Source organism: Schistocerca piceifrons, chromosome 11, assembly GCF_021461385.2.
Source record: "Schistocerca piceifrons isolate TAMUIC-IGC-003096 chromosome 11, iqSchPice1.1, whole genome shotgun sequence".
In the NCBI taxonomy this organism is placed as follows: Eukaryota; Metazoa; Arthropoda; class Insecta; order Orthoptera; family Acrididae; genus Schistocerca; species Schistocerca piceifrons.
Window position 1 is genome coordinate 158503822 of NC_060148.1, and position 23441 is coordinate 158527262.

Genomic DNA, 23441 nt, shown 5'->3' on the forward strand with positions numbered 1-23441 from the left:
CTTCTCTTTTCCAACTATCGAATTCCATTCCCCCATGACTATTAAATTTTTGTCTCCCTTCACTGTCTAAATAATTTTATCTCATCATACATTCCTTCAATTGTTTAATTATCCATGGAGCTAGTTGGCATATAAATTTGTACTACTGTGGTAGGCATGGGCTTCATGTTCATCTTGACTATAATAATGCATTCACTATGCTGTTTGTAGTAACTTACCCACACTCCTTTTCTTTTATCCATTATTAAACCCACACCTCCATCACCCCTATTTCATTTTTATTTATAATTCTGTATTCATTTGACGAGAAGTCTTGTTCCTCATGCCATAGAACTTCACTAATTCCCACTATATCTAGCTTCAACCTATCCATTTCCCTTTTTAAATTTTCTAACCTACCTGCTGAATTAAGAGATCTGACATTCCATGCACCAATCTGTAGAACGCCAGTTTTCTTTCTCCTGATAACAACTTGGTCCCGAGTTATCACCACTTGGAGATTTGAATGGGGTGCTATTTTACCTTCGGAATATTTTACCCATGAGGATGCTTTCATCATTTAATCACAAAGTAAAGCTGCATCCCCTCTGGAAAATTTATAGCTGTAGTTTCCCCTTGCTTTCACCTGTTGGCACTATCAGCACTGCAACACCATTCTGGTTAATGTTAAAAGGCCAAATTAATCAGTCATCCTGAAAGTTGCCCCTGCAACTACTGTATAGGCTGCTGCCCCTCCTTCAGCAACCACATGTTTGTCTGGCCTCTCAGCAGATACCCCTCCATTGCAGTTTCACCTTTGGTATGGCTGTCTGCATTGCTGAGCCACACAAGCCTCCAAACCAGTGACAAGATCCATGGTTCATGTTAGGTCCACCCCTTCATGATGATCATATTTCGCAATGGCAGTGGCATTTTTCATCAAAACTATGCACCATTTCACAAGGCCATGAGTGGTGGAATGGTTTGAGGAATACAGTGGTGAGTTCCAATTGATATGATGGCCACCAAATATGCCAGCTCTGACCCTGATCGAACACATCTGGGATGTGATTTAACATAACATGTGCCAACTACCTCAAATGATCTATCAAGTCCTAGTTGCTTCCATGCCACAATGTCTCCCTGCTGTTATCTGTGCCAAAGGTGGACATACCAGCTTTTAGAGTGGTGATCATAACGTTGGGGCTGATCAGACTATGGCACTTACCACAATTGAAAGAAGATTGTTTTATTGTAGTGATGGTGATAATGATAGTGGCACAAAGTTGGGCCAAGCAGCACATGCTGCCCATGAGCCCTGCATGGATCGCCCTCCAGTCCAGCTTCAAGACACCGACTGCCTGTGAAATGCACTGCTTTTCCTCGCCACCCAGTGTGGCTCCACAACACCACTGGTTCCATGAGCTCCAAGCTGCGAGAAGTGACATCTGCCAGGCACATGAGGCTGGAATTAAGAGACGAACCCCACCATATCTTAACATCCCCCACCAAACCAAATTCCCCCTGCCTTGCCATTAAAGAGCCCTTCACATCTGACTCTCCTTCACCTGGGTAATAAGCACTTGTGAGTCTTTACTTGTGCAGAAATTCAGAACCAGGTGGTTTGCCAGGCTCACAACCCTGGCAATCTCATAGGGTACAGAGAACTGAAGAGCCAGCTTGCTAGCAAACCTTAACTCCCCTTTTTGAGCAATATTAGGATTTTGGACTAACACTGTCCCCAACCTTTGGACTGAACCACGTAGTCCATGATTGTTGCAGATGGCTAGCCTGTGATGTGAAATTTTGGTATTATGCCTAGCCTGGCTCCAGTTGTGCTGTGTTAATGCTAGGGTGACTTGTTCTGGAAGCAAATCATTGATTGACCACAGATTGACGAGAGGAGAATTGACTGGATGTGCTAGCATAAGGAATACTGGAGGAGCCTCCAGGGACTTGGGTTGTGCAGTGTTAGACAAAATTGACCCATGGTACTGACATGTCCCACTTCATCTGAGCCTTGTTGCGAAAGATAAGCACAGCCTTCAACTTTCAGTTCACCTGGTCAGCAAAGTGTGCAGGTAATAAGGATTTGTGATCACATCCTTAATTCCATTGACAAAGGAGAACCTCATGAATAGCTGGGAAGCAAAAGCAGCAGCATTATTGCTAACAAGCACCCTGGGTGGCCCATAAAGAGAAAAAATTCATAACAAATGCTGGATAATTACCAGAATAGTCACTCATTCTGCTTGGAATGAGAGAGAAAAAAGAGAAATTGTTCATAATAACTAATAGGTGCCGAACACCCACACATGTGGAAGAGGTCCTATATAATCAATAAAAAATTTATGCATCAGGTGTCTCTCTAAAATCCCCATGGTAGAATTCTGGTTGGGCTCAGCTCCCTTACAGCTCACACTCCCCCCAAGAAATTCTGGATGTCCTTATACAGGGAAAACCAGGTGACATGTTGAACGATCTTGACCCCCACCAACCTTCAGTCTTTGTTATACAGGGAGGACCAGGCGATGTATTGTCTGATCTTAACAGTTGTGTAAATTCCCAAATGACTGCCTAAGAGGGTGTTACAGAAGTAATGAGCTAAAACCTAACTAAGAAGCTGAGTGTCAGTCTCTAAACAAAAGTCTCGGTGTTCAAAATAAAATCTGAATTTGTCAAGGGAAAACAGAACTGCCAAGGCTTCCTATTCATACATAAAATATTTCATCTCCACAGGTGAAAGTTTTAAGGTGCATAGGCTATAGAGCATCAGCCTGCCACAGACCCATCTCATTCTGTTCCTGCAGGAGGCCAGCTGCCACTTTCTGCTCCAGAAGAATTACAGGTGTCCATCTGCAAGAACAGGAGCTCAAAATTGGGTATGGCTAATACTAGTGGGTTAGTAAGTGCCACCTTAATGCCTTCAAAAGATTCCTGATGACTTTCATCCCATTTGAAATTTCTTAAATAGTTAAGGCATTTGCCATGTCTATGAATGGTACCACACCTTTCTTATTTCTAGGAACTGGGAATTTTCACAAATCACCAGTATACTCCTGGTCAATTCTAATGCAATCAGTGGAACTAAGATGTCCCAAGAATGAAACCTATGTACCAGTGTGATTTAGATGGTTTCACATCAAGTCCCACCTCCCTCTGGTAAACCAGGTCTGCAAAATGTTGCAGGTGTCCAGACAGACTAGCACTAAAAATAACAATGCCATATAGGTAATTATACACACACTTGAAATCACCCAAAACACAATCTAGAAGGCAAGACAGAATGGCAGCTGCCACTGACAAACCAAAGGCCACCCTGTTAAATTCGTAGAGGTTCCAGTCTGTACAAAAGGCAGTAGTATGCTTGGAATCCTCTGTTAACATGATCTGATAATATGCCTGATTGAGATCCAGGACAGTAAAATACTGAGCCCCACTGAATGAAGAAAAACAAATTAGGTACATTTGGAAGTGACAGATTCCAAAACTACCTTCTCATTAACTGCTCGATAATCCACAACTGGATGAAACACGGCTCTGCTGCCCATAGATATTGAGAATATGGGAGAAACATAGGCTGAGGTTGAGGGCCCGATGACCCCATCGAACAACATATTATTAATCAAAGCACATATACATTTCATCTTTGATAGAGAAAGTTGTAAAGATCGTACCTCTCTGGAATGTCATTTGTAAGGCGAATCTTGTACTGGATTTTATTGGTGATGTCCAGTCTGTTTGTTAACATCTGCATTAAACAATCAAGAACTTCCAGTACCTCCTTCACCTCTACTAGACCAAGGTGACTGAGCCCAAATGGCGAACATTGCGGTAACACTATGAATTCCAGTGGCAACCTGACAGGAGCACAACATGAGTTTTTCAGCTGGGTTAAATTTCAAATAAACAACCCTGCCTTGACAATCTAATGCCAACCCACTACCACTTACAAAACACGCCCCAAAATTAAATTCACTGAAAGATTTTTAATTACTTTCCACTTCACAGGCCAACAATTTTCCAATACTCAGTTCTGACAACCAGAGGCAACATCTGCCCAATGAGAGCTCGACATTGGGAGGATGGATGCAAACAAGGTAATTCACAGGTATGGCAGAACTCCAAATACCACACATACTCTAGACGACAAACTGAACTACCATAGTTAAGGAGGGTGCACACTGGTTCCTAGTTAAGTTGTTCCCAAAGATAAGGCAGTGGTTTCCATACTTCGGACTTGACACAGACACAGCACTCCGGTAATAGAACACTACCATGCCTCTTCCATTCCTTGTGACATCAGTTGTTTGACTCTCCTTCCATGGAACTGGAAATTGCCATACAAGATGCCCCTCTTTGTTACACTGGAAACACATCCTATGCTTGTTCCTTCTGGGTGGTCCCCTTTTAAATTGCCTGGAATCTCAATCCCCATCTTGGTAATAATGCTGACACCCCCATCAGTACTCCCCCCAGGGGGTCCACAACTCTTTTGTGGATTCGTGCGTGGCAAGCACGGGGTCCCGAGCCATTGCAGCCTTCTCTCTCTCCCGGGCTGCATTTCCTTTCCCTTCCCCTCCTTTCCCCTCCATGCTCCTTTCCCCTCGCCCTCTCCTCTCCCTCTATTGGTGTCCTTGCTTATGTTGGCCCCCGCTATCCTCCTGGTTCTGTTGGTTTTACACTCCGGCTTTGTTGCGTAATCATCTCCTCCTTTTGGCATTCCTTGGTACCCCTCTGGGGTTTGACCTCCATTACAAAATTTCTCCTCCGTAGTGTGAGCCATTTGGGGAAGAGCACCTTATCTAGTGTCTCCGACGTGCACCCTCCTAGTACATTCCACCTTTTCTTTCACGTCGTTGTCTGATGCTAGGGTGCATAGCCAGCACGGTAGCCAGCCCATATGGTGGGGTCGCTATGTACCCTTTTGGTTGAGCCCCCTGAACACACAGGGATCACACTTCTAATACCTGAGCTGTGACCTCCTCATGCATGCCTTGGAGTGGTTGCGCGTCACCCTGGAGCATCGGAACTCCCGGCAACGGCCGCCGTGCCAGACGGCCCTTCCTGTGGGTGGGTGGCGCCCGTGAGGAGAGCCCCTGATCGGAGTGGGTGGTATCAGGGCGGACGCTATGCAGATGAAACACATACGGGTCCAAAACTCTGGCCATTCTTCTGCGGCTGTCTCTCTGTGTGTAACTGATTCCTCAAGTGCTGCTTCTCTTGCCCCTTCGCCCTTCCCTTCCATGGCTACCCCCTGGGAAGAGGGTCAGGCCCGTCGTCTAGGGGCAAAACCTTTCCCCCGTTATCTAGTTTGCACCAGGACTGATGGAGATACTTTCACCAGTGTCAAACCTTTATTCTTTGTGGAACACATTGAAGACAAGTTTGGCGAAGTGGACTCTCTGAGCAAGATGCGGTCGGGTTCATTGCTGATAAACACTGCTTCAGCTGCCCAATCTGCGGCCCTTCGTGCCTGTACCCATCTTAGCACAATTCCTGTGTCCATTACCCCCCACCGGTCTCTAAATATGGTACAAGGTGTGATTTTTCACAGGGACCTCATCCTTCAAACTGATGAGGAACTTCGGGACAATCTCGGACGGCGGGGTGTTCACTTTGTTCGGCGTGTTCAGAAGGGTCCTAAAGATAATCGTATTGATACTGGTGTCTTTATCCTGGCCTTTGAAGGGGATACCCTCCCTGAGAAAGTTAAGATTATGGTCTATCGCTGTGATGTGAAGCCGTACATCCCGCCTCCTATGAGGTGTTCTAAGTGCTTGCGATTTGGCCACGTCTTCTCGCTGTTCCCAGGCCCCTCTCTGTGGTGACTGTGGACGTCCACTCCATGAGGCGAGTCCCTGTGTTCCCCCTCCTGTATGTGTAAATTGTCATGGTAGTCATTCTCCACGTTCACCAGATTGCCCGGTATATAAGAAAGAAAAAAAGATACAGGAGTAAAAGTCCCTCGATCGTTTAACCTACACAGAGGCCCGTACGAAATATGCATGACTGCACCCTGTGGCCATGACATCTAGTTACGCCTTGGTTACATCTTCACCCCTTCCTCCCCCTTCCTTACCCCCATCCCGGACCCGTCTCCTCCCCCCTCCCCTGCAGCTCCCACACCTTCTCCTATGGGCGCTGCTCCCCTCCCCAGCCGGAGAAGTGTCCCACTCCTTCGGCGTCTGCCAGTCAAGGGCGCCTCTCCTGGGATGCCCCTTCCCGGCACCTTCCAGGTCAAAGGTCTGCTGCCGCGCAACGACCGCGAGAGCCGCGGTCTGTCGGCCCCCAGGTCGCCCCGTCTCTTTCTGTTCCTGATCTTGCTGCAGCTGGCTCCTTTATGCCACACAGCCCTCCTCGATCTCAACCTGAAAAGAAGAAGAAACATAAGTCCCGGGACAAAGAGCCTCTGGTGTCACCGGAGGTCCCTTCCCCGACTTCACAACCGGATTCTGACCTGTCGTTCATGGATGTCGCCCCTCCTTGTCGGTGACAGGTGGAGACCCGTCGGTATGACTGAAAATAGCGTGTTCAGCCCTCATTTAAACCATCGTTCTGTGGTTCTCCAATGGAATTGTAATGGATACTATCGTCACCTTCCGGAATTGAAATCCCTTCTTTCGTCCTACTCTGCAGCTTGTGTGGTTCTCCAGGAATCTCATTTTACTGATGCTCACTCACCGACCCTCCATGGATTCTGTATTTTCTGTCGAAATCGGGTTGGACCAATGCGGGCTTCTGGTGGCGTTTGTACGTTGGTCCGTGCAGACATTGCTAGCACGTGGATTCCTCTCCAACCTACATTGGAAGCGGTTGCTGTTAGGGTCCAGACACAGTTTGCAATCTTTATCTCCCTCCTGACAGGACTCTTACACCTGCTGCCTTAACCACCCTTCTTCAGCAACTTCCTCCTCCCTTCCTCCTCCTTGGGGATTTTAATGCTAATCATCCTTTGTGGGGCAGTGCCTTTCCATCTAGACGAGGTGGTCTTATAGACCAATTTATTGCAGACCATGACCTGTGCCTTCTTAATGATGGCTCCCCTACTCATGTCAGTGCCGGTCATAGTACCTTTTCTGCCATTGATCTTCGTCTTTCTTCTCCCTCTCTCCTCCCTTCATTACACTGGTCGCCACACGACGACCTTTGTGATAGTGACCATTTCCCGTTGATTATCACGCTCCCTTCCCGCTCCCCGATGGAAAGGTTACCTCGTTGGTCTTTCCGCCGCGCCGATTGGCCTCTATACACTGCACAGGTCGAGTTTTCTCCCTCTTTGTCGGGTTGTATTGATGACGTCCTACGTGACGTGTCTGACGCGATTGTTCGCACTGCTAGCCTTGCTGTCCTGCGCTCATCTGGACCATTTTGTCGCCGGCAAGTCCCGTGGTGGAGTACGGCCATTGCCATTGCCATCCGTGCTCGCCGTCGAGCTTTGCAACACTTGAAGAGGCACCCATCTGTAGCCAGCCTTACTACCTTTAAACGCCTCCGTGCTAAAGCCCGTTATTTAATCAAACAGGGTAAGCGGATATGTTGGGAACGATTCATTTCTTCCCTTGGTTCTACTGTCCCTCTGTCACAGGTATGGGCTACACTTCGTTCTCTCTAAGGTTGCCATTGGCAGTCCACCCTCCCAGGCCTTCACCTCCCAGATGGCATTTGTACGGACCCATTAGTTCTTGCAGAACATCTTGCGACCCATTTTGCAGTGGCGTCAGCGTCAGCGTCAGCCTCCTATCCAGCTGCTTTCCTTAATCAAAAACAGCAGGCTGAAGCTGTCACCTTATGTTTCACCACTTGTGAGTCAGAATCTTACAACGAACCTTTCACTGAATGGGAATTTCTTTCTGCTCTATCTTCTTCTCATGATACGGCCCCTGGCCCAGATTCCATTCATAACCAACTGCTTCAACATCTCAGTGCTCCACAACGGCAACATCATCTTCGGGTGTTTAACCGTATCTGGCTCCAGGGTGACTTCCCTTCTCAGTGGAGGGATAGCATTGTGGTTCCTGTCCTTAAGCCTGGTAAGAACCCCCTATCTGTTGACAGCTATCGGCCAATTAGTTTGACCAATGTTGTTTGTAAGTTACTTGAACGGATGGTAGTCCGTCGGCTCAATTGGGTCCTCGAATCTCGGGATCTATTGTCGCCTTACCAGTGTGGCTTTTGAGAGGGACGGTCTTCAATCGATCATTTACTTCGCTTGGAATCCGCAGTTCGGCAGGCTTTTCCCAGCGCCGCCATTTGGTTGCAGTGTTTTTTGACCTTCGCAAGGCCTATGACACAGCCTGGCGCCATCACATCTTACTTACCCTTCATCAGTGGGGTCTTCGGGGCCCACTCCCAATTTTTATCCGCCAGTTCCTGATCCATCGGTCATTCAGAGTTCGAGTTGGTACTGCTTTTAGTTCTCCACAGACCCAGGAGACGGGCATCCCACAGGGTTCTGTCTTGAATGTCCTTCTTTTCCTCATTGCTATCGATGGACTTGTAGCCTCTGTCGGTCCCTTGGTCGCCCCTGCCCTGTATGTGGATGATTTCTGCATTTGGGTTAGTTCCTCCTCTATGGCATCTGCAGAGCGGCAGCTCCAGGTAGCTATACGGCGTGCCTCTGCATGGACCCTCTCACACGGGTTTCAGTTCTCTCCTTTAAAATCGCGAGTGGTCCACTTCTGTCGCCGTACTACGATCCATCCTGATCCAGAGCTCTATCTTACTGCACAACGATTGCCTGTGGTCACACAGTTTCGTTTCCTGGGTCTTCTTTCCAACAACAAGCTCACTTGGCTGCCCCATATCAGACTCCTGAAGGTAGGATGTTTCCGTAAACTCAATGTCCTTCGCTTCCTTGCCCACTCCTCTTGGGGTGCGGACTGTTCCCTCCTCCTCCGTCTTTATCGTGCTCTAGTTCTGTCTCGCTTGGACTATGGTTGTCAAGTTTATGGTTCAGCTGCTCCTTCCACACTGCACGTGCTGGATCCAGTCCACCATCGTGGTATCCGTTTGGCCACCGGTGCCTTCCCTACTAGCCCTGTTGATAGTCTCCTGGTTGAAGCTGGAATCTCTCCCCCCCCCCCCCCCCCCCCCTTTCTGTTCGGCGGTCCCAGCTTCTGGTGTTACGCACTCACTATCCGTTCCTCTCCCACTCATCCTTCCTATTCTATCCTGTTCCCAGACCATGGACGTCGCCCACCCGATTCCCGCCCTCGGGGGCGGGTTTACCGGTTGGGCTGCGCCTTGCGTCTCTTAGCCGTGATTTTCAGCTTCCTTCTTTGTCCTGTCTTCCTCACTCCCTCCCCTCCACCCCTCCTTGGTTAGTTCCTCGGCCTCAACTTCGTACGGATCTCCGCCGCGGTCCGAAAGATTCCATCCCCCTGGTGGAGTTCCGTTCCTTTTTCTGCCAAATTTTAAGGGAGTTTTGGGATGCTGTTGTTTTTTACACTGATGGCTCTAAATCTGCTGATCATGTTGGGTATGCCTTCACGTCCTTTGTTGGAACGGAAAATCATCTACTGCCACCCTCATGTGGGGTGTTTACTGCGGAATTGATGGCAATTTCCCGGGCCCTTACCTTTATTAAACAATCCCAACACAACCGCGTTTTGTTATGTACGGACTCGTTGAGTGGCCTTCTTGCTATTGACCGGTGTTTTTCGCGCCATCCCTTGGTCTCTGCCATCCATGACCATCTCGCTGATCTTCACCGTGCTGCTTGTTCCATAGATTTCCTATGGGTCCCGGGCCATGTGGGTATCCCGGGTAATGAGCTCGTTGATCGTTTGGCTGGGGGAGCAGTTACTTACCCCCATTTTCTGTAGCCCCTCCTGCAGCGGATTTACGGCTTCACATCAAATCCCACTTCGCACAGTCATGGGCCAATTCTTGGGAGGTTACTCCCCTGTCTAATAAACTTCGTTCAATTAAGGTGACCCCAGGCCCGTGGCGTTCTTCCTTTCGCATCTCCTGAAAGGACTTGACCACACTGTGTCGTCTCCGCATTGGCCATACTCGGTTGACCCATGGTTTTCTTTTGCGTGATGAGCCACCCCCACTATGTGGTTGTGGAGCCTTCCAGTCTGTAGCCCACATTTTGGTTGAATGCCCCCTTCTTTTGGCTCTGCGTGCTAAGTACAGGCTCCCCCATGCTTTACCTTTGATGTTGGCTGACGATTCCCGGATGGTCTCTCTGGTTCTCGGTTTCCTCCGGGAAAGTGGTTTTTATTCTCAGTTTTAAGGTTTTTAATCTCTCTCTGGCGTTGGGGCAGGGCGGTGAGTGTTTGGGTGTCTCCCACTGTAAGCAGTGTTCAGAGATTCCTGATTCACCTCCCTGACCGAATTCCTCTTTTCTTCCCCTTTTACTCTGTTTTTACCCTTTTTTTAAGGCTTGGTTAGTCATTCTATTCCCATACGTACTTTCTACATTATAGCAGTTGTACCTTTCAATTCACAGGTGGTCTTGCCTATGCTGCTTCAGCATAGTGTTGGGTTCATTCTCTTGCCGACTTCCCTCATTTTGTTTTTACCAGTGACAACATGACTGCCTTTTTACGTTTTTTCCCTTTTTCCGTTTTATTGTTCTGACTTTACTGAGTTGTCCCATTAGCGGAATGGCGCATATTTGAAACAAGGGACTGATGACCTTGCTGTTTGGTCCCTTAAACCTCAACCAACCATGCAGACGACTATGCCATCTGGTCGCAGTGGTTATCACATATGCATGGACTACTCTAGCATGCTTCCTGTCAGACCCAAATTCTCAACTTATTCACACACTACTGATGCAATGCTCATGCTCATGATTCTCATTACACATGGTGTCTCACTGGTTCCTGTAAGAGTTAGAGCATGGTGTGCATCTGCACTGAAACAATCATTGTCTGACATCACCTTAATTATATATGTGGTGTCCTTTCTTTCGGACTTGTCTATGTATCACCACATCCTGTTCAAACAATCTGAACATGTTTTCCTTACTGCAATCCTTTGGCCAGTGTTGTGGACATGAATGTGTAATAATTGCACTCCATATTTATGATCATTTCTTGGTAAAAACATTTGTCACAATATGGTATAATTTTGCTTGCTGGGGAAACCCAAAATAATGGGGACAAACATTCGGTCAGTGCAATATTCCTACTCTCACTGTGCCATTACAGTCAGCACTCTCTCATTGTGCAGCTGCATCACTGCAGCTGAATGCAGCAACAACACATACTGGGAGCATTAAGTGTTTGACTACCAATACTTGGTATCTTCTACTGGTGTGAATGAAATTTTCGTATTTCAGTTGGTAATTGTGCATCCCTTACAGTGCCCTACTGGTGTTTCACATATTGCAGTTTGAACCTCTGAGACAAGGAGTTGCTGGCCATTCAAAACAAACAAAAGATGACTGTGCAGTAGACTGCATGAATTTACACAACAGTTTCGTAAACATGAGATTACATTTCCGAAACATACTCATCGCTACTACATAGGAACCCTACCATTTTCCACAGAATATGTAGTGGAGATCACAAAACTAATAGGTCTGATCTGAATCTGAAACTCTGCTCCAAATTAGTTGTTAGTAGTTCATCCACAGCTTGACTCTAGAAATTAAGATGCTCTTTTGTCTCATTAACAGATGTTCATTGCCACTTCAGCCAACAGCCAAAATGGAGCCTAGGATGCCCTCTGAGCCCAACTAACAGCTTTTGTTAATGCATATGAGCCACAGTACAGAGCTGGCCAATAGAACTTACACCAGATTTCATATGCGACAGAGGCAGGTATATGAAAACCTCAAGGATGGGGCACTAAAGATATCTTGAGGTACCTTTACTTTTACTGTAATAAAAAAGAATCAAGTCACATGGAAAGCTTAAGAAAGTTTTATTTAAACTGATTATACACATGTACAACACAGTACCATCTTACAATATAAAAAAGTTAAAATTGTGGTTCTGTTCCTTAAATGATGAATTCTATGCACCTATTCTTCCTGGAAAATTGCTTAATACATTGTCAATAGGACAATGAATGTCGGGGTGAGTGTCCAACAGAGCTAAGCCATTAAGTCAATCCTCCTTCATTGTCAACCTCGGCCATGTCTTTGTATGCCAGAATGTTGAAAAACTTTTCTACTATAGCAATAGATGTAGGTAGACAAGCGAAAATTTTTACAGCTTGTGCAAAGTAGGATAGTCAGATTTAGGACAGACAGACAGCACTTACATGACAGAATCACAATCATTAAGGGTGTTTATGCTCATTTGCTTGTATTGAAGAATCTGTCCCATTAGTCTGTTTTTAATCACAAGATGTGATTCTTCTTCAAATAACAGTAGTTCAATTTAGCACTAATTTGGATTGTGTGCCAGACCATTACCATCATGGTTCAGTAGTTGTGGGGGCAAAAGGATGTTGAATTTTAAATGATAATTATTTTCTTCAGAAAAATGTTCTCACACGTCAGTGTTGGAATAAAAACAGTTCTTTTCCAGTATGTCATAGCATCATAATTATGATCAGTTTTCCCTGTAAGTTTCCCTGTAAGATGAGGAACACTCATCTCCATGTCTGACTCTCCCATAACTGCCTTTGCCTCTTAAACAGTACAAGAAAAATGGCTATCTGCTTTAGCTCTCATGCTGTCATAGACCTTGTACGTTGAATCTAATTTTCTTTAGCTATTGTGACATCCAAGATAGGGACTTGTAAGATTTTGCTGACTGGATATGTTCTGCACATAATGCCACTAGTGTAAACAGTGATGATAAACTCGCAATTAGAGAGAGCTCGAAAGAAGATATTGGTTTTGGCAGCCGTTGTTCTATCCCTCCAACACTGTATTTCTTAAAGAACTTTGCAAACTGTTCAGAGATGAGCTGTGAATTGAATAGCAACATCATTCATTTGACAATGTGAGTGCAGTGAGTGTTGTAGGTGAATCCTCAAGGTTGCAAACTGCTTGCTAGACACTGTAATGAACAATACTACTACTTCATTAGTACCAAGTGAGTTTCTCACATTTGTAACTTTCAAACTGTGGGAGAGAGACCAAGGGTCAGCTGATGACTTTGACACCGTGCTGCTTGCATGTTTATAGCTTTGCTTTTTATTGTAGCCACGGCTCCTTTCAATTCTGGCATATTCGTATTAATTGAGCAACCATCACAGCCTATACCCGCACAGTTCTCCTGGGACAGAGAAAGGCTTTCCATTCTCCTAAGTATCGTAGTACCTAATAGTTCACAAGTAATGCTACACTCTTCATCTTAACTCTCTAGAGGTTCATTGTCAACGTTTCCACTATAATCGTTGTCTTTATTGATGTCAATGAAACCCAAAAATCTTTCCTGTAATTTGCTATCACGATCAACATACCTTGCAGCTAAACTCAGTTGGACAATGTGCACTGTGTCTGTAGTCTCATCGAAGATTATGCTGAAATAACAGGAATCTTTGGTTTCCTCCAGTAGTCTCGATAATTACTTTTCCACAGCATGAAATAAGTGTGTTTCCCATTGTTTTACGTAAGTGGGATTTGCTTTAGTGGTCTCAAGGTCATGTTTTAGTTGAGTCTCCATCGTCAATTCTAAATTTTAGAAGAGCTCTTAAGTTCCCAGTATTACTATATCTTCACAATCATTATCGTTTTGTGATAGACTCCCATCATCTCTATCCCCCGTAGGGGAGTACTTTGCTTTCCATGAAATATGATTGTTTTTACTATAGGTAAAAGATGGTATCTGTTTTCCATAATGATTTCCATTCTCTGTCTTGACAATTTATTTATGACATCAAGTTTGAATTCCTCATGTTGCCAAAAATAATTTTGCATCTGTTAACACTTCAACATTGTACTAGAGCTGAGAGTGAGTCTCGAGATTACTATCTATACCAGAAAGTTTGGCAAACTTTGTTAGTGGTTCAGTCACAAGTGTCTTGGTGAAAATCGATTTATTTCCTCTAACCATTTTATTATTCACAAAAATTGAACAGTTAATGCTAAGAAGTCCCTATTTAAGTTGTGAGAACACCAGCCGTGGATACTGTTCAAAATGATGATAGTGCTTTGTCTACGTTCCACCCACCCTCTACTGTTGTGCTCAGAAGTAGGAATGACATAACCTTTTCCATTTTTCCTTGGAGCTGTGAGGAGCTTGTGTTTTGTATCATCACTAATATTTCCTGATGCTAATACACTACTGGCCATTAAAATTGCTATACCAAGAAGAAATACAGATGATGATGAGGTATTCATTGGACAGATATATTATACTAGAACTGACATGTGATTACATTTACACGCAATTTGGGTTCATACATCCTGAGAAATCAGTACCCAAAACAACCACCTCTGGCCGTAATAATGGCCTTGATATGCCTGGGCATTGAGTCAAACAGAGCTTGGATGGCATGTTCAGGCACAGCTGCTCCTGCAGCTTCAACACGATACTGCAGTTCATCAAGAGTAGTGACTGGCGTATTGTGACGAGCCAGTTGCTCGCCCACCATTTACCAGACATTTTCAATTGGTGAGAGATCTGGAGAATGTGCTGGCCAGGGCAGTAGTTGAACATTTTCTGTATCCAGAGAGGCCCAAATGGGACCTGCAACATGCAGTCGTGCATTATCCTGCTGAAATGTAGAGTTTCGCAGGGATCGAATGAAGGGTACAGCCATGGGTCGTAACACATCTGAAATGTAACATCCCTGTTCAAAGTGCCGTCAATGCGAACAAGAGGTGACAGAAGTGTAACCAGTGGCACCCTATACCATCACACTAGGTGACACACTAGTATGCTGATGACGGATACATGCTTCCAATGTGCGTTCACTGCGATGTCGCCAAACACAGATGCGACCATCATGATGCTGTAAACAGAACGTGGATTTATCCGAAAAAAATTTAGTTTTGCCATTCATGCACCCAGGTTCGTCATTGATTACACCATCGCAGGTGCTCCTATTTGTGATGCAGCGTCAAGTGTAACTGCAGCCATGGTCTCAGAGCTGACAGTCCATGCTGCTGCAAACGTCATCAAACTGTTCGTGCAGATGGTTGTTGTCTTGCAAACATCCCGATCTGTTGACTCAGGGATCGAGACGTGGCTGCACGATCCGTTACAGCCATGCAGATAAGATGCCTGTTATCTTCACTGCTAGTGATACAGGGCCATTAGGATCCAGTACGGTATTCTGTATTACCCTCCTGAACCCACTCATTTCATATTCTGCTAAGTCATTGGATCTTGACCAACGCGAGCAGCAATGTCGCGATACGATAAACAGCAATCGTGATTGGCTACAATCCGACCTTTGTCAAAGTCAGAAACGTGATGGTACGAATTTCTCCTCTGTACACAACGCATCACAACAATGTTTCACCAGGTAACGCCAGTAAACACTGTTTGTGTATGAGAAATCGGTTGGAAACTTTCCTCATGTCAGCACATTGTAGGTGTCGCCACCGGCGCCAACCTTGTGTGAATGCTCTGAAAAACTAATCATTTGCATATGACAACATCTTCTTCCTGTCGGTTAAATTTCGCATCTGTAGCACATCATCTTCGTCGTGTAGCAATTTTAATGGCCAGTAGTGTATATCGAAATTGTTGCCAGTAATCTTGGGACCAAACGAATCTGTTGATGCACTTTATTGTGGAACTTTCGATGAAGTGCTGGGCTCTGCCTTTACATCTGGTGGCATTCTTGCAGCTGAATGGTGACCAGAATCATCAGATGTTTCTACTTTTTTCCTTATTACATAACTCTCCATTTTATTATAGTATTACGATGTAGGTAAATCAGATGCCAATTATTCTTGAATAAACACTTCATTCACACTGAAAAATACAACACTGGTACACTTAGCAGTAAAACACACTGAGCCATGCTCCCCATATTCCTAATATCACTAAGCACAGTACTGGCTAAAGTCTGTGGTAATATCTGATAATGCAGTTGTTAACTTTTTATCACTTCCAAGCTATCGCGGAGATTGTAGCTTTCAAACTGATTACCTGTCAGCGACTCTGCTTCCCTGATGTATGTGGCTCAGTTGTCAGAACATTCGCTCCAGAATATCAAATGCACTCTGCCATTTGTAAGTCACAGAGGTGATGTTTCCCCCCCGAGCCAGGTTTTAAACAGATGATGGCAGTGGCAGTTACAGCAGGGTTAAGATGAACGACAAAATTAGTAAATTGAGGGCAAGGCTCTCGCATTCCCACAAGAAAGCAAAAGCTAAATAGAGATGGAGAAAAGCTTACAATATTGGTTTCCACACAGAAAGACACAGTAAGAGAAAATTATTAACCCAAATATATTTATGCACCTGCTAATACTGCTACTTCAGAAGTTCTGTATTTGTTCCGCACACATTATACCACTCAATTAGCTTTTTATAGCAAATGCCACGAGAATCTTTGAGTTCAGTGGCCCAAAAAATAAATTTGTTAAGCCACTGCTTTTGTAGGGATAAACTTGATACTGGATATTGTGGATGCAGGTAGGAGGTTTCAGAAAAATCATGAAAGAACAAATGTGGATGTAAAAAGAGGGAAATGGCTGTAAAATTAACTTTGGTGGCGCGCATTGATGTTCAGTGTCAGCTGTAATTGTACCGAGAGTTTGACTGCATCATTACACCATTTGACTAGGAAAACTGGTGGAGAGTAAACCAGCTGTGAATTTGTAGTCTAGTGCACATAAACAAGTAGTCATAGCTTTTTACATAGTCATTCCTTATTCCTGTTCATTATAGTGAAAAATTTGCTTTTAGTTTTGGGTTACTAGGACAATGACCATGGGTGTCCGGATGCCATATACATGAGTAGTTTTTGTGACTTCTGAAGGATTGTTAGTGGTGCAAGCAAAACGATTATATTTATTTTTGTGTAGATGTAGGACAAATTCACAATTACATTCAAATGTAAAATAATTAAATTTGTAAGTTACATAGCATCCATAATTCATTACATAATGGCTGTGACAGTGACACTGGAGTGAAGCAGAAAGTCCTCATGATATCTTACATGTTTTATATTTTGTACAATAATGGTAGGGCATTGTTTTTCAGAATGAAGGAACTTTTATAATAAGGAAAACTAGTAGACCTCTTGGCTTCACCTGGGTATGCATTTACTCCAGTTCTGACCACCTTGACCTCCATTATATTTCACTCCATTCTCTGTACATGTCCTTCCCCTCTCCACAGGGGCCTTTTAGAGTGATTCATTAGCTGAGAAGGTCAATGTGATGGTATACTGATGCTGTGTGAAATTGTAGGTCACTCTGGTGCTTCAAGTGTCTGGAATTTGGGCATGTCTTTGCATTGCAGCACTAACCCCATCTCTAGAGATTGTGGATGAGTATCGTTTGCAAATGCTGTGTTTGCATCTCTCCCCTTCTTTGTCCACTGAGGAAAACACCACACTCCTTATCCACCAGATTACACTGTTTTCTAGAAAGTGAAGAAGATAAAAGACTCGGGACAAACCTACTGGCAAAGAGGCCAAACAGAACTGGAAGCCTTGTTCCTCCCTCATCATCACTACCCTGGATGTGTGCCCAGATCGGCTGACATCATTGCTGACTGTAGTGCTTTTGCCTTTCATGTCAGCCCTGACACCTCGCCACATGGAGACATCAACAAGGCAGTCCAGAATATAATTACAGCCATTCATTTGGCAGCTGATTTAGCAATCCTCTGTTTCTTGGACCTGTTCTGACAGAAGAGAGTACATTGGTGGTCATCAGAAATTGTAGAGGCCATTAGTGATAATAGGTGGGCTCTCCAGCACTATAAGTGGCACCAATCAATGGAGTATGTTATTTACTTCAAGTGGCTTCATTCCTGGGTCTGCCACCTGATGAAATGATGTAAACAAGAATGCTGGGAGCAGCCTGTTTCAACCATCAGACAATAAACCTCTCCTTCGCATGTTTGACCTAAGATATGTTTCTATATATACCAGACACTAGTAGGTGTATCTGCTATTGCCTTGAAATTCCACTGTCTTCACTGACCCAGACACCATTGCCAACATTTTTCTCTGCATATGCTAGAGTCTCAGCATCTGAGATTTATCAACATGTTTTTCATGTTCTTAAGCAAGGGGTGGAGTAAAAGAAATTATCTTTTACTACGTGCCACCTGGAGCTGTATAAAGCTCAATTAATTGAGTGGGAATTCATAAATGCCCTTGCCCTCTACCCTGGTACAGCCCCAGGGCCCGGTCACATCGACAACCAAATGATCAAGCACCTATCAGTGGATTGTCACCATTATACCCTCGCCATCTGTAACTGGATCTGGACCAAGAGCTAGTTCCAATCACAATAATTAGAAAGCATCATTATCACAGTGCTGAAACTGGGTAAGCACCTTTAGAGATAAGCAGTTATCGCCCATTAAGTTTCACCAATGTTCTCTGTATATTGCTTGAGTGCACAGTGAGCTGACAGCTGTGTGGCTCCTTCAGTCTTGTGGTCTTCTGGCTGCGTCACAGTGTGGTTTTTGGCAAAGCTGCTTCACTACTAATAATGTGGTTTGCCTGCAGTCTGCCAGCCGGTCTGCTTTTGCCCAGTGTCAATGCGTTGTAACAGTCTTCAACGACCTGCAAAAGCTCTGACACCAGCAGGTGACACCATATCCTTGATACCTCATTTGAATAGGGTCTCTGGGATCCACTCCAAGTTTTTATGTAGAATTTCGTGTCTGTGTATGTTCTGGGTTCTAGTTGGTGCTTCCACAACACTCCCCATATCCAAGAGATTGGAGACCTGCAGGGTTCTGTACTGCATGTCCTGGTGCTTCTACAAGCCATCAATAGCGACCTCCAGCTGTGAGGTCATCAGTATCACCCTCCCTGTATGCTGACTACTTCTGCCTCTTACTATTGCTCCTCTAGTGTGGGTGTCACTGACTGTAGACTACAAAAGAAATGAACATGGGCACTCATCCATGGCTTTCGGTTTTCAGCTGCCAAAACTCATGTCATGGTTTTTTGTCAACATCATATTGTTCATCTACAACCAGAACTTTATCTTGATTACAAACTACTCAGTGTGGCAGGAACTTACTGTTTTTAGGACTGGTCTCTGTTTCTTAGTTGACATGAATTCAGTCTTTTGCAGTGTAAGTGAAAGTGCTTGCTGCACCTCAGTACACTTGGTCGCCTGAGTGACACCAACAGAGGTGCAGAGTGCACTACCCTTCTGCAGCTTTACAAAGCCGTGATCAAACTGTGTCTTGGTTATGGGAGTCTGGCATATGGTTCGGCTTTGCCCTCAGCATTGTGGATACTGAATCAGATACACAACTGTGGGATTTGATTTGCAACAGGAGCCTTTTATTCTAGTCCTATGGACAGATTACTCATGGAGGCTTTGGTCCAATCATTGTGTACCAGGTGCCAACAACAGCTTCTCAGTTGTGCTACCTATGTTTGCAACTCTAAGCATCCAAACTATTGTCCCCTCTTTCCAAATGTGGAAACCTGTCTCCCACAATGGTGGCCCAGATCAGGGATTATGATTGCAGTCCACACCCTGTCCCTCCCCTCTGAATTCCAGTTATTTCTTCCTCCATCTCTCCTCTGAGCCCACTCATGTACACCTCTGTGGGGAACCCCTTGGTCACAGCTTTGTCTTGACTCATGAGGTCCGAAAGACATGGTCACTCCTGAGGCCCTCTGCCACCAATTTTTCTCCATTTATGGTACATCCCAGGCTTCAGCAGTAGTCTATACAGATTGCTTGATGGTTGCTGATCACATGGGCTTTGCTTACACTGTCACGGGTCATACTGAACTGCCTTCCTTGAGAGAAGCTTTAGTGTTGTTAGCCATCTCTCATGCTCTTGTTGAGCATATCCTTCCCTCCAGTAGTGGGTCCTTCATCTGCTGCAACCTCTTTGACCAGTTTAGAAGCTCTCACCCAGTATTACCCTCAGCATCCCATGGTTATTGCTAATCAGTATTCCCAGTATGCTCTTGAGGAAGGTGGATGCTCAATGACGATTGTTTGGTCTATGGGTCATGTTGGGGTCCCTGGGAATGAACATTGCTGGTAGCTAGGCCAATCTGGCTACCAGTAAACCAGCTCTGGTGATGAGTATTCTGGAAACAGACCTCTGATTGGTATTACACCATCAAGTTTTAGGAACCTGAAATATGGAAAGGAGCACTCTAACTTCAAACTACCAGTGATAAAGAAGACTACGAATCCTTGTAGGTCCTTCCATGCAGGCCTCTCAGAAGTATTCTACTGTCCTTTGCCAGCTCCACATCATCCGTACCTGACTGACTTGTGGTCATCTTTCCAATGGGAGGACACACCCCACTGTCGTCATTCCCATTCAACAGTAGTCCACGTTTTGCTGTACTCTCCATCGTTGCTGTTGAGGCCCATCGACGGGTTGGCAGAACACTCTATTGCCTCCTCTGCACAGACCAGGCTGTGGCTGTCTGGGATTGGTGGTCCAGCCCGGTTCTCACCCTACCCTACCTGCTCTTTTACACTTCTTCCCTCCTGTCACATAGTGTTAGACAAATTAATCTTTCGTCTCTGTACTTCTCTGGCCCTGTCTGTATTGCTAGTATTTTGTAGGCTGTTCATGAGTAGAGTACCTCTGGTAAGTGGCAGGCACTGGGGATGTATGTCCTCTCATTGCATTCTGCCCTCTGCTGCTTCTGGCTGCTCCCTAAATGAGGCACCTTGCCTTTCTCCCATCCTCTGTGTTCATTTTTTCCTTTTGTCCCTTATATCGGTTTCACTGACCTCTCATAGACATTGGGGTTTCCTTCCTCTGAATTGTGTGTGGTAGGGTCTCTCTTACCTACAGTTGTGTAGACCCGCCTGCCTGTTTGAGGAAGGACAGATGACCTAGTAGTTTGGTGCCTTTAATCATTCAATCAGCCAACCACCTCTGTCCATCTGCTACCCCTCTCTGTCCATCTGTTTCTGCCACCTCTCTCTCTGTCTGTTGTTCTTCCATTCCTCTCTCCACATCATCCTGCCCACCTCCATAGGAGGTTGCTGGTTCTTACCTTCTCAGTATTTTAGTCTAGATAGTAAGTAATACGTGTATCTGGCTTGGTTGTAGTCGAACCAGTGGTTTAGGAGGTGATGTAAAACGCATCCACTTCTGTAGTATGTATGGTTACTGTGTATGCTGGTAGCTGCTTGGTATGTAAGAAATCATTTTGATCAATATTTCGGAGTCAATCGCTTATTGTTGTGCCTGTCTTCAAGCATAAACAAAGCTTTGATTCCAAATATTTAAATTGTGGCACCACATTTTCTTGCTGCCTACTTATAATTGTTGAATATATGTGATTATTAGTGTTATGGGCATGACAGTTTCTACACAAGATCTGTTCGAATGTTTCTCTCTCTCTCTCTTTCTCTTTCTCTTTCTCTTTCTCTTTCTCTCTCTCTCTTTCTCACTCTTTCTCTCTCTCTTTCTCACTCTTTCTCTCTCTCTTTCTCACTCTTTCTCTCTCTCTTTCTCACTCTTTCTCTTTCTCTCTCTCTCTTTCTTTCTCTTTCTCTCTCTCTCTTTCTCTCTCTTTCTCTCTTCGTCTCCCTGCTCCCCTACTCGTCTCCCTGCTCCCCTACTCGTCTCCCTGCTCCCCTACTCGTCTCCCTGCTCCCCTACTCGTCTCCCTGCTCCCCTACTCGTCTCCCTGCTCCCCTACTCGTCTCCCTGCTCCCCTACTCGTCTCCCTGCTCCCCTACTCGTCTCCCTGCTCCCCTACTCGTCTCCCTGCTCCCCTGCCTCCTCCTCCTCCCCCCCTCCTCTTCCTCCTCCTCCCCCCCGAGAGAGCCATTTGGAACAAGACACAGAAGCCTTGATCACGTAACTTTTTTGCTTTTTCAGTTTCTTGAAGACCCATTAAAAACTGAAGGACCTAGTGTTTCAGTAAAGCAAGATCCTGGAGTGAAACAACATGCTGATGGATCAGAGCATAATGTAAGTTTTCACACAAGCACTTTATTGTGTAGGAAGTGTAGTAAGAATGCCATGACAGAAATATGGGCATTCAAGCTAAATTATTGATGGTGTGCAATTGTAACCTATGATACCAGCTATTTTCAAGAATTTTTGTTGTCTTCCAGTTGACTCTAGTTAGATGTTATTTCATGTTTATCACCAATAGTATTTTAACAGAACTTGTAACAAGCATATTTCTGTGAACCATTACCCTTGTATTAATTTTTTATTATGATGGTATGTAATGAATGCATTAAGTACATGTTTGGTATCAATGGAGCAAGAAAGTCTTCCTCTTGGAAGAAACTTAATCTCATATGTCTCTGTCACAGTGCTGTAACAGAAGATCTGGAACTATATGTGTTGGGGTATAGTTTAGAGTTCCCAGTCGCTATTTACTGTAATATTTACATTACTGAAATCCTGCAGTGGCTGTATGTAATTCCTTCTGATTTCCCTCCAGTACACATGACATAAATGTGAATGGTTTCCCAAAGAGCAGGCACTGAAAATATATGGTGAAGAGCAAGAAGCTGTGTCAATAGCATTAAATTTTGTTAATTTTGATGATGATGTAGAGAATGCAATAATCATTTGATTAAACACTGAAAAGCCCTCTTATTTATTGGTTTACAGCTGGAAGATTATTGGGGTTTCTCTATTATCAGAGTTTAATTTTGAAATGTTGCCACACACCCATATATCAAGTTTGCATATGGGAGTATGACCTCCTGATAGAGCAGGCCGTAGTGCCACTGAAATCAGAATGGATTATGTGATAGGAATAGAAAGTGAAAGTATGCCAAATAAATACTACACAATGGCTGATAGCAAAATCAGAGACATTAGAACTGATTTGGATGAATTGTGACACTCAATCTTCCCAGTTGATTAGAATCTCTGCAGAGTTGGATGATATTCATAAGAAAGGAATATTGAGAACTGTGTCAGAACTTAGCAACTAGTTATAATTCAGCATTTTTTCTTTTTTTTCATGCAGTCTGTTAAAGATCCATATGGAATAGCTTGGTCCACTGATTTTATCAAGGAGGATCCTGAATTGAATTTGGAAATTGTCCCTGAGGATATTGTAAGTATTCACATCTCTAATGTATTGCATGTAGTCAGGTAATGAGTCTTTTGCTAAGAGTAAAGGATGTATTACAGTGGAATTAGCACAGATTGTCAGTTTTCTGAAACTTTTTGCTGTTCGTAATTGTAGAGTATTCTTTTACTCCTGAACTTGACTTTCATATCATCTGTTATGTGCTGACTGTTGTAAACAGAAGTGGAAGGGGACTGGTTGCTGGTATAATCCTGTTTTCTGTAGCCCTTGTTGATATCAACTACATTGTATAATGGCTGTGTGTGATGGATACAGTAAATTCACATTTAGATGAAGTGTAAGTTCTAATAGTGTGGGTCATTTGAGAAATATTCCTCCTTTCAATAACCTCTGATAAAT

General features: G+C 44.5%; 2 protein-coding genes across 2 annotated transcripts in view; both read left to right on the forward strand.

The window, feature by feature from the left end:
• LOC124719888 (zinc finger protein 708-like) overlaps window positions 1–23441 on the forward strand; it is a 119661-nt gene that overhangs the window by 11927 nt on the left and 84293 nt on the right. Inside the window, exons 3-4 of the mRNA XM_047245067.1 lie at window positions 21863–21955; window positions 22977–23066. Of these exons, the coding sequence (XP_047101023.1) occupies window positions 21863–21955; window positions 22977–23066 (183 nt within the window). The remainder of the gene's footprint in view (window positions 1–21862; window positions 21956–22976; window positions 23067–23441) is intronic.
• LOC124719889 (zinc finger protein 726-like) overlaps window positions 1–23441 on the forward strand; it is a 609944-nt gene that overhangs the window by 11700 nt on the left and 574803 nt on the right. The gene's annotated exons all lie outside the window — the stretch shown is intronic.